Raw genomic sequence first — 16,724 nt, forward strand, 5'->3', positions numbered from 1 at the left:
GTGTTTGTGCTACATTGACAATAAGACATTGTGAACATCCACCAAGAAAAAGGTTCCCTTCCACTTCACAGATCTTGTCCTTGTATAATTATCATGTGTGAATGTAACAGCTGCAAAGCATTGTCTTTCAATGCTATTGATAGAATGTGTTATAGAATGTGAAATGGGAAGTTCAAGTACAGCTTTTAGATGTCTTGTTTTCAATACATTTGCTGAGCTGACACGACAAGGAGGCAATTAGCGTTCACAGTGTAATGGTCATGGCTGTTGAGGTCGTCATTTTAAATGTGCATTCTTGGACAATGAATCACCTGCCACTGACATTCAAACTGAAGCCAGAGCGTGGCATTACACAATGGGTAGAACCATGACTGGCTTCAGCAAGACCTCAAATTCAAAATGTTACATTCCATTCATGGAAAGAAAAATAGCAACTTACTCCACGCATTCTGAAAATGGTGTCAGCCAGTTTGTGTAGCAATTGACTTTCAACAGCAAATGTGTTTCACTGTGAGTGACTTGCAAGCTCCACCCACAATATATGATTCTTTCCCCCATTCTTCATTCTCCTGTGTTCGTTACTATCCTGAGGTCCCTTTGAACTTTAAGCCTCTCCTTGTTTCCATAAGGTCCCTCCATATAGCTATTAATGTGACCACTTTGTTCCCCTGGGCCCATGTCTTTGAAAATTTCCATGCACTTGTTAGCTTTACACCTTTCCCATGTAGAGACCAGAACACCATGACTGGTGTTAACCCCCTTTTCTGAAGTTCCCAACCTCATCCTGTTCATTGTAAGTCCTACAATACTATCTTTAATTGCCCCATATCATGTCACACTTTACGTTGAGGTTCATCCCCAGACTTGTGACACTTGCTTTCCCCATGAACTGCTCCTTGATAAACCCCTGCTAATTACTGATCAAAACCCCAGGACTGACCATGGCCAATGCCCAAGGTCTAATTTCATAACACAGTCTAGGCTAACTAAGGCTATTCCCTCTGGACTGAATTCTCTAAAACATCCTGAATTACCTACTTTTAATCCCTGGACTGGTTGCAGTTGACTTGCAGAACTGACTATGACCCAGAATGCAATGACAGGCATCCTGGTTCCTAGATCCTGGGAGGATGAAGTACCTGACTGACCATGCCCAACCCCCTGTGTCAGACCCCCTTGACTGACTGTAGCTCCCCTCGAATTCCCTGAAATCAGATCCCCTTTGACTTTCAGACAAAGTTATTTGTTTGAAGCCCATGCAGTGTGTTTTCCATGCAAACTGCTTGCACAAGCTGCATTCCTGACGTTGACATAGCACTGTGCTGGGCAGGCATGTCCAGCCCTTTGATTGTTCAGTGCTCTCCATTATGACAGGGTGGCTGCCTCTCCATCTGCGCTAAAGTGCAATGCAAGTCACAGATGCTGGCAGCCTGTAATTGAGCACTGAAGGCCCTGTGCACTAAGAAAGCATTGCGAGCCAACAGAGACTGAAGTCAGTGAGCGTGCACAAACAGACCAACCTGAAGTACATTGAGGCTGGCACCACCCAGCAAACACAAAGTGTGTGCGCACTAAGATATCAATGTCATAATATGAAACCAGTTAGTTGCACAAACTGTATGTGTGTTCCTGCAAGCAGAGTGACATGGCAGAAGCATGCACATCATTGTTATCCCAGAACTCCAAAGTAGGGTATTGAAAGGACTACAGTGGTGAGAGGGTTGATTCAAGAGCAGGAACGATAATACGGTCAGATTGGTGGTTTGCCATTGTCAAATTGTGTGGTCAAAGGGTGAAGGAAGGTGGTAACCATGAAACATGCACGGGTGTTGGTGTAGAGAAGCAGTGGCATATGGTTCAGATAAGCACTCAGTGAGCTGCAGTCACCAGGTACACACTGTGAGTTACACATTTGGAATTTACATTATCTGGTTTCTTGGTGGCAAAGAGGAGAATTGAAAGTGGCGACTAAATAAGGTGAGTTGAGGTTTTAAAGAGTTTCAAATGCAAAAAGTCAGGTAGTTACTGCTCAGTGGCAAGATCCTAAAGCTTGAGGGAAAATTGCAAAAATTCTTCTTGACTTCTAGTATCTCATTTTGATTGACTGTATTTCCCCATCGTTTTCACCATTGATCACACTCCACCAGGTCGATGAAAATTCTGTCCTATATCTCATTTATTTTCTTAGTCTACTATTTTATTTAATAATGCTTCTTTGAGGCGCTGTATGACATTTCATTGCATTCAACTCATGGTAGCAAGCTGATAACTGCCAGGGTTCCTATGGCATAAATACAAGTTGTTGTTGCTGAGTTGTGGTTAACCAACAAGTTATACATGGGTAAAAGAATGAATTAATTAGTCTTACTGAAAGCAATCATATTGGCCTAAGACATTTACTGGTGGTAAACAATCACACCAAACTGACTGATATGTGTACTATGCTAAGTCTCTTCACCTTCAGTTTAAGCTGCTAATCTTTACTTCAGTTACCTAACTCATCTAGTTCTCTCAAAACTATTTACGTTACTCATGTAGTTATACCATTAATTAAGCACCAATTTTGATAACATTATAATGAGCAGTCCCCTACCCCACACACTCCCATTCCCACCAAGTTCAGAAAAAAATCTGTTGATATCCATTGTTCACTGACCTCAAGCAGACCCTCTTTTATCTATGCCTATTTTCTACAGCAAATCAATTTATAATGCCTTCCATCTTTATCTTTTAAATTTGAGATGCAGCACTTGTTAAAAATCTTCTTTAATTTCACCTGCACTATAGAATATTTAATAATTTTTCTCATCAATAATTTTAATTATCTAAGTGAAGTAAAGTCAACTAAGTTTTAATTATGTTTTTAAATTGATTTAAATAAAATAGGACATTATGCTGATAACATTAGATGAAGGTGCATGGAAGAAGGGTTCACATGGAACATAAACAGAGGCATAAAAGGTTCTAAAACATGGTAGTGGAGATGCAATAGAACATCCTAAAACATTATTTACTAGAAAGTTTAGGAACTCAAAAGCTGAAATGTTTGTCAGTACATCTCTATGACCTATCCTTTAACCAAATTTGGTAATCCACTTTAACCAGCTTTCATATCCTCATAATGGCCTTTTTGTCTAAGTCTAAGACCCACTTCTTCCTCCCTCAAAATAAATGTAAAATTCAATTATTTTATGATCACAGCTACCTAAGAGAAAGATTTCGAGATCATTAATTATGCAATGAGGACCAGTACTGACTTCTCTCTTACTGGTTCTAGAACATGATGTTCTTAGAAATTATCTTGAAAACATTTTATAAATTCTTCATCTCGGCTCTCTTTACCCAGCTGATTTTTCCAGTTGAGGTGTAAAATAAAATCTTCAGTTATTATCACCATGCCTTTCTGACAAACGTGCATTATTTCTTCTATTATGCTGCACTCTACCATGAGGTTATTGTTAGCTGGTCTCTACAAATCTTTGCAAGCGTTTTCTTGCTTTTTTTGAACTCATTTTTTCCCTTTGTATTGTGCTAATGCCATCATTAACTAATTGAGTAGTCCTTCATATTTTCTGTCATTCCTGAATGTCCTATACCATGTACTCTTCAAGATTCAGGTCCTTATCTCCATGTCATCTGAGAGCTATGTCTCTGTAATGTCTACCAGATCACCCTTTCTCATTTCTATTTGCACTCTCAGTTCTTCTGTTTTGTTTGAATGCTATGTGCATTCAAACAGAGAGCCTTTAGTTTTATCCTTTTACCGTCTTTGTAAATTCTAGTCTCATCTGTTGCTAGATTCATAGATTCATACTCTGTATTCTTTCCTTGCATGGTTTGTTTATTGTTTTCTGTATTAATACCTTTCTCTTCACCTTGACTCTCTTTGATTTACCACATCTTCCCAAAGTTGACCTCTAAACCACGATTTAGACCATAAGACATAGGAGTGGAAATAAGGCCTTTTGGCTCATCGAGTCCACTTCACCATTCAATCATGGCTGATAAGCATTTCCACGCCACTTACCTGCACTCTTCCTGCATCCCTTAATTCCTTGCAAGATTAAGAATTTATCAATCTCTGCCTTGAAGACATTTAACGTCCCAGCCTCCACTGCGCTCCATGGCAATGAATTCCACAGGCCCACCACTCTCTGGCTGAAGAAACTCTCCTCATTTCCATTTTAAATTGACCCCCTCTAATTCTAAGGCAGTGCCCACAGGTCCTAGTATCCCCACCTGACAGAAACAAATTCCCAGAGTCCACCTTTTCTCAACCATGCATTATCTTGTAAGTTTCTATTAGATCTCCCTCAACCTTCTCAACTCTAATGAATACAATCCCAGGATCCTCAGCCATTCATCCTATGTTAGGCCTACCATTCCAGGGATCATCCATGTGAATCTCTGCTGGACACGTTCCAGTGCCAGTAAGTCCTTCCTGAGGTGTGGGGCCCAAAACTGGACACAGTATTCTAAATGGGGCCTAACCAGAGCTTTATAAAATCTCAAATTTACGAAGTTTCAGATTTAATTCAAAATTCTCTAAACGGACAGGATTTTCAGTTTCTGAAGGTGACAAGTATATTTTCAAATATCATGTCACCAGCATGTGGCCTTCTGGTTTGGGTAGTTCATTGCCACCAATCATCTTTTCTCTACACTGAGCCTAGGACCTTATTATGCCTAATATGCAGACTACCTTTAAGAGATATGCTCCGGATATCATCATAATTTCATAGCGTTTGGCCAAAGGGTATAAAAATCTCAGACTCAGTCTTCACTTGGGCCACTTGAAGCAAGACACACTGTTGGAAGCTTTATAGATTGTAACCAAATATTTTAGTTTTAGTTCAGACATTGAATGGCTCTGACAGTAATATGTGTACATACCAGGAACTGTAATAAACTTTTTATGCCGCGTTATCCACATCTAGTTCTTATGTTATGGGAGCCAACATAAATATTGCCTCATCAGGTACAAATACCTTGCTGGAGGCATGACACAATTATAGGGATACATTGATGAATTCAATGGTTTCATTGCCATTTTTACTTGTCTTGAAGTTAATGACCTTTGTAATATTTTCCAAGGCAATGGAAAACAAAAGTGATGCAGTTAATGTTGGCTACATGCCTGGTTGATTTTAAACTCATGACACTGAAGAAATGGCAATATATTTCCAAGTCAGGATGGTGAGTGACATGGATAGGGACATTTTCAGGTGGTGAAGTTCCCAAATATTTGCTGTGCTTGTCCTTCTAGATGGAAGAGGTCATGGATTTGGAACATGCTGTTCAAGGAGCCTTGGTGAATACTGTTACTTCACCTTGTGTACTGAGCATTGGATACTTTGCTAGCTATAGTCTAATGATACTCATCCTGATAATTATTTGAGATACCTGCCTAATCATTCAGGTGTCTGTTGTGCTGATCATGTGGTACCCATTTTGGACAGAGATTCTGAACTGCCATTGAAAAGGCAAATTAGATGAATTTAGAAGCAGCAAAATTCACATGTAATGGATAGAGTGCATCGACTGCACCCCTTAGCTACCTTCTCCCCAGCCCCACCCCCCTCCCATTTATCTCTCCACCCCGGACACTCCCAGCCTCATTCCTGATAAAGGGCTCCTGACTGAAACATCAATTTTCCTGCTCCTCAGAAGCTGCCTGACCTGCTGTGCTTTTCCAGCACCACTCTAACCTTGAAACTTCCTCTCGCTTATTCTTTCAGTCCTCCAATTCCAGTTCTTTGGTACATGCTCTCCACACCCAATTTTCGCTTTAAATGCCTTTAAATGTTTCCTGAACATACATATTTCACCCACGATTTTGGAAATCTGAACTAAATTTCCAAGTATTGCTTACCACCCATTTTTATTCCGTGAAACAATTAGACTTGTTTAACAAGTTAAGGCATTTTTAACATCCTTGAGAAGGTAACAAGCCGGATAGATAAAGGTGAAGCAGTGAATGTAGTTTATTGGGATTTTCAGAAGGCATTTGATAAGGTGCCACACATTATGCTACTTAATAAGAAAAGAGCCATAATATTGGCGGTATTACATCAGCATGGATAGAGGATTGGCTAGCTAATACAAGTCAGAGACTTGGGATAAGAGAGACATTTTCAAGGTGTCAAACTACAATGATGGAATACCACAGGGATCAGTTCTGGGGTCATAATTATTTACAATATATATGAATGGCTTGGATGAAGAAAGTTAATGTACCATAGACAATTTGCTGATGACACAGAAAAGGTGCGCTGGCCTGTGGTGAGGATGACAAAGAATCTGCAGAGGGATAGAGAGAAGTTAAATGAGTGAGTAAAAAATTGGCAGATGGAATAAAATGTGAAAATTATGGGGTTATATACTTTGGCAAGGAGAATAGAGAAGCTGAGCATTACTTAAATGGAGAATGAATGCAGAAACCTACAGAACAAAGGGATTTAGCAGTCCTTGTGTATGAACCACAAAAAGCTAGCACCCAATTCAGTAGATAATAGAGAAGGCAAATAGAGTGTTGGTCTTATTTAAAAGGGAATGCGGTAGGGAGGTTTTGCTATAACTATACAAGACACTAGTCAAACCACAGTTGGAATATTGTGATTTGTTTTATCTTTGAGGAAGTGACCAGGAAAGTTGATGAGGGCAAGGCAGTAGACATTATCTACATGGATTTCAGCAAGGCCTTTGATAAAGTTTCACATGGTAGGCCACTTTGGAAGGTTAGATTACATGGAATCCGGGGATCTGGCAAATTGTATACACAATTAGCTTGATGGTAGGAAGCAGAGAGTAATAGTGGAAGGATACTTGTCAGGCTGTGACTATTGGAGTGCCTGAGGGATCGGTGCCGGGCCCATTGCAGTTTGTTATCTACGTCAATTATTTGGATGAGAGTGTACAATGCACGATTAGTAAGTTTTCAGATGAGACAAAGTAGGCAGTATCATGGACAGTGGGGAAGGTTATCAGAAATTGCAGCAGGATCTTGATTAGCTGGGGAAGGGGCTGAGAAATGGCAAATGGAGTTTAATATAGATAAGTGTGAGGTCTTGCAGTTTGGAAAGTCAAATCAAGATAGGAGTTTCATGGTGAATTGTAGGGCCTTAAGGAGTGTAGTGGAATAGAGGAACTTTGGAGTCCAGGTGCATGATTCTCTGAAAGTGGAATTACAGATGGATAGGGCAGTGAAGAAGCCTTTTGGCATACTTGCCTTCATTGGTCAGGATATTGAGTATAGAGGTTGGGAAGTTATGTTGCAGTTGTCCGGGATGTTAGTGCGGCCACACTTGGAGTATTGTGTTCAGCTTTTTGTCAGCTTGCTATATGGGGGATGTTATTAAACTGGAAAGAGTGCAGAAGAATTTTACAAGGATGTTGCCAGGACTCAATGGTCTGAGTTATACGGAGAGGTTAGACAAGCAAGACTTTTTTTCTTTCGAGCATAGGAGACTGAGGGGGGATATTATAGAACTGTGTAAGATCATGAGAGGCATGGATAGGGTGAATGCATTAGGATTCCTAGAGGGCATCAGTTTAAGGTTATCAGGGAAAGAATAAAAAGGAACTTGAAGGGCAACTTTTTTACACAGAGGGTGGTACACATATGGAATGAGCTGCCAGCGGAAGTGGTTCAGGTAGTTACACTAACAACATTCAAAAGGCATTTGGACAAATACATGGACAGGAAAAGTTCAGAAGGATATGGGCCAAGTACAGGGAAATGGGGTTAGTGTTAATGGACATTTTGGTAAGCATGGACCAGTTTGGGCTGGAGGGCCTTTTTTCCATGCTGTATGACTCTATGAAATATAATGGTATTGAACTCAGCCCCAAAGAAGGTTCACAAGGCTGATGGAGGAACTGTCTTATGAGGGGAGTTTGAGTAGATTGGACCATTACTCATTAGCATTTGGAAGAATGCAAGGTTACCTTACATGCAAGAATCTTAGCAGGCTTACAGGATAGATGTGGAAAGGTTGTTCCCCCTTATGGGAGAGCATCAGAGCAGAGGGCATAATCTCAGAATATGAGTTTGCCATTTATAACAGAGATGAGGAAGAATTTCTTCTCTCTGAGGGGAGAGAGTCCCTGGAATTTTTTTATGCAGGGGGCTGTAAAGATTGGGTTCATAAGTATATTCAAGGCTGAGAGACAGATTTTTAAAAAATCAGTAAGGGCATCAAGGATGATGGGAAAAGGTAGGGAAATGGCATTAAGCACAGAGTGCTTTAGGGAGCATCTCCAGGACATTCGCACCTATCAACCCTACTGCCCCATGGTTGAACATTTCAAATCCCCCTCCAACTCTGCCGAGCACTTGCAGGTCCTGGGCCTCTTCCACCGCCATCCCTCACCACCCAACGCCTGGAGGAAAAACGCCTCATCTTCTGCCTCGGAACACTTCAACCCCAGGGCATCAATGTGGACTTTACCAGTTTACTCATTTCCCATCCCCCCACCTTACCCCAGTTCTAAACTGCCAGCTCAGCACCATCCTCATTACCTGTCCTACCTGCCAATCTCCCTTCCCACATACGTGCTCTACCCTCCTCTCCAACCTATCATCTTTATCCCCACTTCCATCCACCTATAGCACTCTTAGCTACCTTCTCCCCAGCCCCACCCCACTCCCATTTATCTTTCCACCCCGGAGGCTCCCAGCCTCATTCCTGATGAAGCACTTCTGCCCGAAACATCGATTTTCCTGCACCTCGGATGCTGCCTGATCTATTGTGCTTTTCCAGCACCACTCTAATCTTAACTCTAATCTCCAGCATCTGCAGTCCTCACTTTCGCCCGGGAGGTAGTTTCAGTTACAGGGAAGGGAAAAGCCATGAGATTTCTTTTAAACTAGAACAGCATTCTGGTTAATACATTGGAGGATACGTCAGTGAGAACAGTGCTGATGAGCAATCAGGATATGATGCAGGACAGAATTCAAGCCAAGAAAATGAATTACAGGTGAATAGCAAAGGTCTTTTCCCAAGGGTTAAGGAGTTCAAAACTAGAGGGCATCATTTTAAAGTGAGAGGAGAAAGATTTCAAAGAGATCTAAGCGCCAACATTTTCATGCAGAAGGTGGTACGTAGGCAGACTGAACTCTCAGAGAAAATGATAGTTGCAGGTATAGTTACAATATTTAAAAGACATTTGGATAGGCAGATGAATAGGAAAGGATATGGGCCAAGTGCAGGAAAATGGGAATAATTTAGTTTGGGAAGCTTGGTTAGCATAATCTGTTTCTCTGATGTATGACTCTATGACTCCATGACTGTATTCATTACATCAGGATGTAGTCCAACAGGTTTATTTGCAATCACAAGCTTTTGAAGCTCTGTCCTTCATTACTGTTGGACTATAACTTGGTGTAATGTGACTTCTGACCTTGTCTGCCCCAGTCCAACACCAGCACCTCCACCTCCATTTGTGAACTACAAAAGCATAAAAGTTTTTTACACAAACGTTTGCTAGTTGCAAATAATTGTGGAAACTATTTAACACTTTTGTTAGGATACTTCTCTGATGACCTAAACGAAATGGTCATTGGACCTTTGTCATTTTACTTTCCAGTTCTTGAAATTGCTCTCACTTACCAGCAGCTCCTTGCCTATGTGTGTATTCAGCTGTTTTTTAGTGTATTGACTTAGGAAATTAGAACTTCTAGTCCCATACCTCTCCTTCACTTTTGGTTTATTGGTGTTACAATATTTTCTATGATCATAACCACAAAACACATGTCATTCTCTGTGATTCAGAACTGAACAGGTTTCCCATAACTGGGCTGGGATGTGGTCATACAATAATATTGAAAAAATGTTGAAGTTTTCTGCATGCTTTGTCTTTTCACACTGGAAAACACCAGCTGAGTGGAGGTCCTGTGTGAACATGATATGATGTTTTAAATATTTAGGGACTTCCCTTGGATAGACTATGCTTTGTCTCAGCAGCAATGTAGCCCTCAAGAGCTGAAAATATTCAGCAGGGGCTGTGTCCCATTGCGGCATAAGTGGAAATAATTTACTTAGCCAATAATGTCGACCAAAAAAGTGCTTAGGAATTGGGTTCAAGGGGTTACCTTATCACTTACACTTAGACACAATATGTAAACATGCCCCAAATTTATTGTCATTACTCGGCTATATAAACCACTGGTTTTCAAAATTTCCTGTATGGTGCAAGCCCTGCAAATATTACTACACTCCTGGGAAACAGTCCACAACAACTGACATAATGCTGCAGACCTTGAGCAAATATTGTGAAATTCCTAAGGAACCCCCTCCCCCAACCTCTAGAAAACACTGAACCAAGAATCCTCCACAACAATCAGCATTCTTCTGGAATGGCAGTGTCACTTACCCAAAACAAAACAGTGAAACCGTGGCAGAGAAGACTTCTTCATTGTTGGCACACAGCTGTAGAAATAATAGAGATAATTTTAACATAACCCTCCCTAAAGGTTACTGCAGAATTGGATTGATTGCCCGTTTAATACAATGCCTGAATATATGTTCAATTGAATATTTATATATCACTTTCTATACTCAATCAGAATCAATTTTTAAATCTCAGTAGTCGCTAATTCCACACAATTGTGTTAACATTATTAACCAGGTACTGCCTCAAATGTTTTGTCTGTACTTTCTCTGTTACTATCTTGCATTTGCGTTGAGAACTAGTTAGCAGACTGCAAAGATATCCTCATTCTCCAAACAACTACTGCTTGACTGAAGTAGGAAAATTACAAATAAACATTTGGAGCAGGAGTTAGCTACTTCATCTTTCGAGACCACACAGCCATTGAGCAAGATCATCGCTAACCTTCTTCCCAACCCCACCAAATTATGTTATTCTTTAATTCCATTCAGCACCTAAAAAAATCTATCAACCTGTCATCTTGAACATACTCAATGGCAAGGTATTCACAACTCTCGGTGTTAAAAGAATTCCAAACAATTTGACCTAATTTCAGTCCTATTTAAGAAAGAGGTAGCTTTGAACTGCTATGAACCATCTTGGAAGTGTATTTTATCTATGAAGTAGTAACTTCATCAATTAAGCCTAACAAATACAGAAATGCCAAGACTTGTTGAATGACTACTTTGGGTTGAATATTCAGCAGAGCTGGGAAGTTTCAACAGGTTTGTAAGAAGTTTGTATAGATGTACAAACAGATTCAAGAACAGCTTCTTTCCCACTGTTATCAGACTTTTGAATGGACATCTTTAATGTTGATCTCTCTCTGCACCTTCTCAGCCACTGTAACATTGTATACGGCACTCAGTTTTATTACTACAATGTATTTGTATAGTACAATCTGCCTGTAAGGCAACACTTTTCACTGTACCTCAGTAAATGTGACAACAATATATCAAATTAATTCAATTCAAATGGTAAGTGGGACGTAGAGGCAAAATCCTGCCTCCATTTTTTATGGGTATGATGTATGTCAGTTGTTTAAATGGAGCAGGACATGAATCACATCAGAGGGAAGTGAAAAATTAGAAGAGCCATTTGAACTTAGCACTGAATTCCAAAAGACCTGGTTTTGGCTGTTGCATGTCATATGGAAGTCATGGATTGATGGAGTAGATGTAAATACACATGAATATTGCATAAGTTTTCTTTAAATGTCATGGTCTAGAGCCTTCTAAATGCTCTGCTTTTAAAAACATTTTTAAAAAGGCTACAGAGAAAATTAAATAAAAAGTTCTGCTAGACCAGTCTGATTAGGTCAAATGGTGAAGGCTAGAAGGAAAAAATGTTTGTGCTGTATTGATAAAGCTCTTTCTTGACATTTTCACAAGCCATATGAAAGCTTGGCTGAATTTCAAAAACCAAAACTTATTTCAATAGAGTGTGCTATTTGCACAGCTTGAAAAATTAAAGAGGTTATTAAAGGATTGCATGTTTTTAATGTGGTATCAGATTGATGTTTGCTTGTTTTTTTAAGAGATTAGCAACTTCAGAGATTTAAAAGTTTGAATGGATGTCCCGGCTAGATTATTTTTCAATATCAGGTCCATATGAATAAAAACGCCCTTAGATTGTTAGTAGTCATTTTTTAATCTTCACTTATCTCCAGAGGTCGGCCCATGGTAGATTCTGGGTGAGTTGCTGTGGAATTAGTACTGGTCTGGGTGAGGATCATACATTGGTATGGAGGGTTACAAGAGGAGATGGAGAGAGATGTTGAAATGAGGGTAAGGACTAGCTAAAGGGCCTAACCGATTATCAAGCAATGGAAACAAAATCCTGGAGATCTGAGGTGAACCTTTAAACATACCTGCTCTGGCACTCACTCATCCCTGCAGCCACCTGTGCTCTGCATCTGGAATGGATGGGCTAGCTAAAGCTCCTCTTCAGCTCTAGAGCAAATATTTCACATACTGGGACAAATCTTATTGAGACAAATTTGGTAAGTCAGAAAATTTGCCAACTCAAGTTACGTACTTTGATAGCAACTTCACAAAATAGAAAGATAATGTATCTATTATTCCATGGAAATCATCATTGATTCAAGGATTGGAACTCACTAAAGTTAACGTAAGTAAGAAAACAACATTAGGCATAATAATGACCCAGACATTAAAATCTAAAATGTCAAGGATCTTACAGTTTTATTCCGAGGTTCTAAAGAATGTAGGTCATAAATTGTATAGTTTAGCTATAATCTTCCAAACACTATCACTTTAGGAGTTGTCACATTAAATTGAGAAGTTGAAAATGTAACTCATTAATTTAAGAAATCTGAGAGAAACAAAACAGAGAATTATAGAGTTGTCAGACTAACATCTATCATTAGAAGTTACTTGAATCTATCATTAAGCACAGAGTGACTGAGCATTTAGAAAAATTGAGATGATTACAGAGAGCCAATGTGCATTTATAAGGGTTGGTTTGGTGTAACAAACAACTTAAATTTTTGAGAATGTTAACATGAGGAAGTCTATAGATACAGTTTAAATGGATATTACAAGTTATTCAGTAAGCCCGCATTTGTGGGCTAAAATTAAAGCTCATGGAATTGAATGCCAATTAACTTGTTAAGACACTGATTAGGTGGTGGAAGGCAGACAGTAGTGATATTGGGTATGTATTTGAATTGAAAGGAAGTTACGTGTAGCTTCCCACAAGGATCTGTGCTGACCCTTCAACCATTTATTATATTTATGGATGACTTAAGTAGCACAATAGCCAGCCATATATTCAAGATTGGTAGTAGCACAAAAAATATATAATTGGTGTACACGGGACCATAAAATTACTAAGAGGCACTGATGGATTAAATGAATGGGTAAAAATCGTGTCAGATGGATTTTGACACAGATAAGTGCGATGTTATCCATTTTGGACTAAAAGACGATTGATTTCATTATTATTGAAATGGTGAAGAACTAGAAGCATTGGAGGTCCAAAGAGATATGAGGATCTATGTGCATTGATGACTTAAGCATAATAGTCCATGTACAGAAAATGATCAAAGAGGCTAATGGCAAGTTAGAACAAAAAGGAGACAGACTTTTGTTATAGCTGTACAAAGCCAAGTTAGACTACCTCTGCAGTGTTGAATTTTTGCATTTTATACAGTGCTGCATATCTTAGAAAAGGTATGTTAGCCATAGAAGAGTGCAGCACAGATTCATCAGAACATTATCAGGATTTAGGAGAGCGTACACAAACTGGGTTGCTTTACTCTTAAATATAAAAGGTTGGAGTGATTTATTTGCAAGTATTGTTTAGGAATGCCTGAAGAAGTATTAGAATAGGTAGATACTTGTTCCATTGGTGAAGGAGTCTAAGGCAAGGGGCCCTAATTTAAAACCAAAATCAGACCAATCAGGAAAACAATTAGGACTTCTTCAGGCAAAGGATTTGAGAAGTGTGGAAGTCCCTTCTACAAATTGCAATAGATGCTAACCCAATGAATAATTTGAAAGCAGAAACTGAACAGCTGGAGGAAATTAAGATAAAGATTAACCATGATCACTTTCAAAAGCAGGGCAACTGGGATAACTGGTCAATTTCTGTTCCTATTTATGTCCCTGGACTTCAGGGAAGCCTACAAAACGCAGAACCTTTTCAGTTGCTAATTTCCCTGGTTAAATGTGGTAAAGATGTTTCCAATTATGCAAGATGCACCTGTGACCCTCTTGATGAATCTCAGCACAACTGTTTGACTGCTTTTGTTGAAATCCCTTCTGAAATTTTGGAATGACTCTTAAGCATGAAGTGTGTGTGCTATGGTTTGGGCTGAGAATTACTCACAGACTGGTTTCCAGAAAGTAGCATAGCTTTATCTTGAACATCCTAGTGAGCAAAACTTATACAAGTAGTTTTCCTCTGACAGTCTTAGGTAGTGTGTCTCAATCATTACAGAGTGTCACACAGAGAGTATTATGGAACAAAGAGACCTTGGAATGCAGATTCATAGTTCCTTGAAAGTGCAGTCACAGGTAGATAGGATAGTGAGGAAGGTGTTTGGAATGCTTACCTTTATTGGTCAGTGCTTTGAGTGTAGGGGTTGGGAGGTTGTGTTGCAGCTGTACAGGACATTGGTTAGGCCACTATTGGGATATTGCATGCAATTCTGGTCTCCCTGGTATAGGAAGGATGTTATGAAACTTGAAAGGGTTTAGAAAAGATTTACAAGGATGTTGCCAGCGTTTGAGTGTTTGAGCTATCGGGATAGGCTAAGGCTGTTTTTCCTGGAGCATTGGAGACTAAGGGGTGACCTTATAGAGGCTTATAAAAACATGAAGGCCATGGATAGGGTAAATAGACAAGCTGTTTTCCCAGGGTGTGGAAGTCCAAAACTAGAGGGCATAGGTTTAGGGTGAGAGAGGAAAGGTTTAAGAGACCTATGGGCCAACATTTTCACACAGAGGGTAATGCATGTAAGAAATGAGCTGTCAGAGGAAGTGGTGGAGACTGGAACAATTACAACATTTAAAAGGCATCTGGATGTGTATGTGAATAGGAAAAGGGTTTAGAGAGATATGGGTCAAATGTTGGCAAATAGGACTATATTTATTTAGGATGTCTGGCTGGCATGGATGAGTTGGACCAAAGGGTCTGTTTCCATGTTATACAGTTCTATGATTCTGAGTGTTGCACTGGTAAGGGGACACATTAATGGTCTGCTCTGGTACAGGTAAAACTTGTCACATTCTTCCTATCTGCCTCCTTTTCTGTCTCTCTTTCTGTTATCACAGGAAATGTTTTCACTTAGCAGATGGTGTGAATCTGGGAAGATAGTGGAAGCTGGAAACCTTTCAAACTTTAAAAAATATTTGGATGACAGCTTCAAATTTCATAACATTCAAGGATATGGGGCAAGTCAGGAAATTGGGATTAGCACACTTTTAGTGGTAGTTATGTCAGTGCAGACTTGTTGGGCTGACTGGCCTTTTCTGTGCTGTATAAATCTATCAATCTGTGGAAGAGAAGAAATAAAGAGAAAGAAATACCAAGTGATCTTCAATGTTCTCTTTTTTTGAATTGGAATAAAATTGAGCATCAGAATGAAAATTTGGGCCCAATTTTATTTTCAAAAATCAGGACATCGATCCCTGAAAGTCCATGTGAAAACACATGAATAGCCTCCTGCTCCCCCTTCAAGGTATCACTTGGTGTCAGCCAGATCTAGCCTCATCTCCACTTTTATCATTGAGCATTTCCCACTAGAAAAGTGGAATTATAGCTAGACTCCTTACGTAGCCATTGATTTGAATACTTAATTAAAAGATTTGCCCATTTTTCACAGAAGTGTGTTAGCCTGATTTCCTGATGTTATTTTCCCATTTTGCTCACAGACCATGTTAAATAGGTAGTGTACCCATTGCAATTAAAATCTCTACAAGTTTTTTTTGTTGATGCACAGTAATTCACAGCTCCCACCTTTCTATCCAAAATTCCTAGACAGGGATGGTCACTGCAGTTTGTTTGGTTCTTGCCGTTCCTGGCATCTGCTTCTCCTTCTGTCACTTGCAGACTGATGTATAGCCATGCCACGTTCTTGCATATGATGTGTCCAGACATATCAGCACTCCCTGTGCCTTTGTGGTTAATCATTGGCCCTCTACCATGTGGTTGCTGTTTTAATTCTCTGTTTTGCATAGGTGATCTGAATAGAAATCTCAGGTAGTCCTGCATCTGATACCTCTGTGCCGGGAGACCTAACAGTGAAAAGAAATGTGATTGCCTTCCATTATGATCACTTACTGTCACTTTCAACTGTGTTACCTGACATTTGCACATTTACCAGCTACAGAAACACTCAAGTCAATTGCATATTAAAATTCAGCACTTGCAGTTTAAATTCAATTTGGAACATTATTAGGTATATTGTACAACTTAACATCAATTGATAAATAAGTGTTATTGGGCATGTTAGACTAAAATTATGGGTTCATTGTCAGTGCCTATGTTAAATGTAACTTCTAAGAATATAGTTAAAAATCACACGACACCAGGTTATAGTCCAACAGGTTTAATTGGAAGCACACTAGCTTTCGGAGCGACGCTCCTTCATCAGGTGATTGTGGAGGGCTCGATCGTAACACAGAAGTTATAGCAAAAATTTGCAGTGTGATGTAACTGAAATTATACATTGAAGAATTGATTGTCTGTTAAGCCTTTCATCTGTTAGAATACAGTGATAGTTTCACTTCTTTCATGTGTAAATCACAAAACCCTTTTTTTAAAAA

At 39.5% G+C, this 16,724-nt stretch overlaps 1 protein-coding gene across 1 annotated transcript in view; it reads right to left on the minus strand.

The window, feature by feature from the left end:
* LOC122557359 overlaps positions 1-16,724 on the minus strand; it is a 123,130-nt gene that overhangs the window by 23,083 nt on the left and 83,323 nt on the right. The window contains exons 2-3 of the mRNA XM_043704991.1: positions 15,916-16,193; positions 10,375-10,430 (exon numbers count right to left, since the gene is read on the minus strand). Of these exons, the coding sequence (XP_043560926.1) occupies positions 10,375-10,430; positions 15,916-16,193 (334 nt within the window). The remainder of the gene's footprint in view (positions 1-10,374; positions 10,431-15,915; positions 16,194-16,724) is intronic.

Source organism: Chiloscyllium plagiosum, chromosome 15 (assembly GCF_004010195.1).
Source record: "Chiloscyllium plagiosum isolate BGI_BamShark_2017 chromosome 15, ASM401019v2, whole genome shotgun sequence".
Taxonomy (NCBI): Eukaryota; Metazoa; Chordata; class Chondrichthyes; order Orectolobiformes; family Hemiscylliidae; genus Chiloscyllium; species Chiloscyllium plagiosum.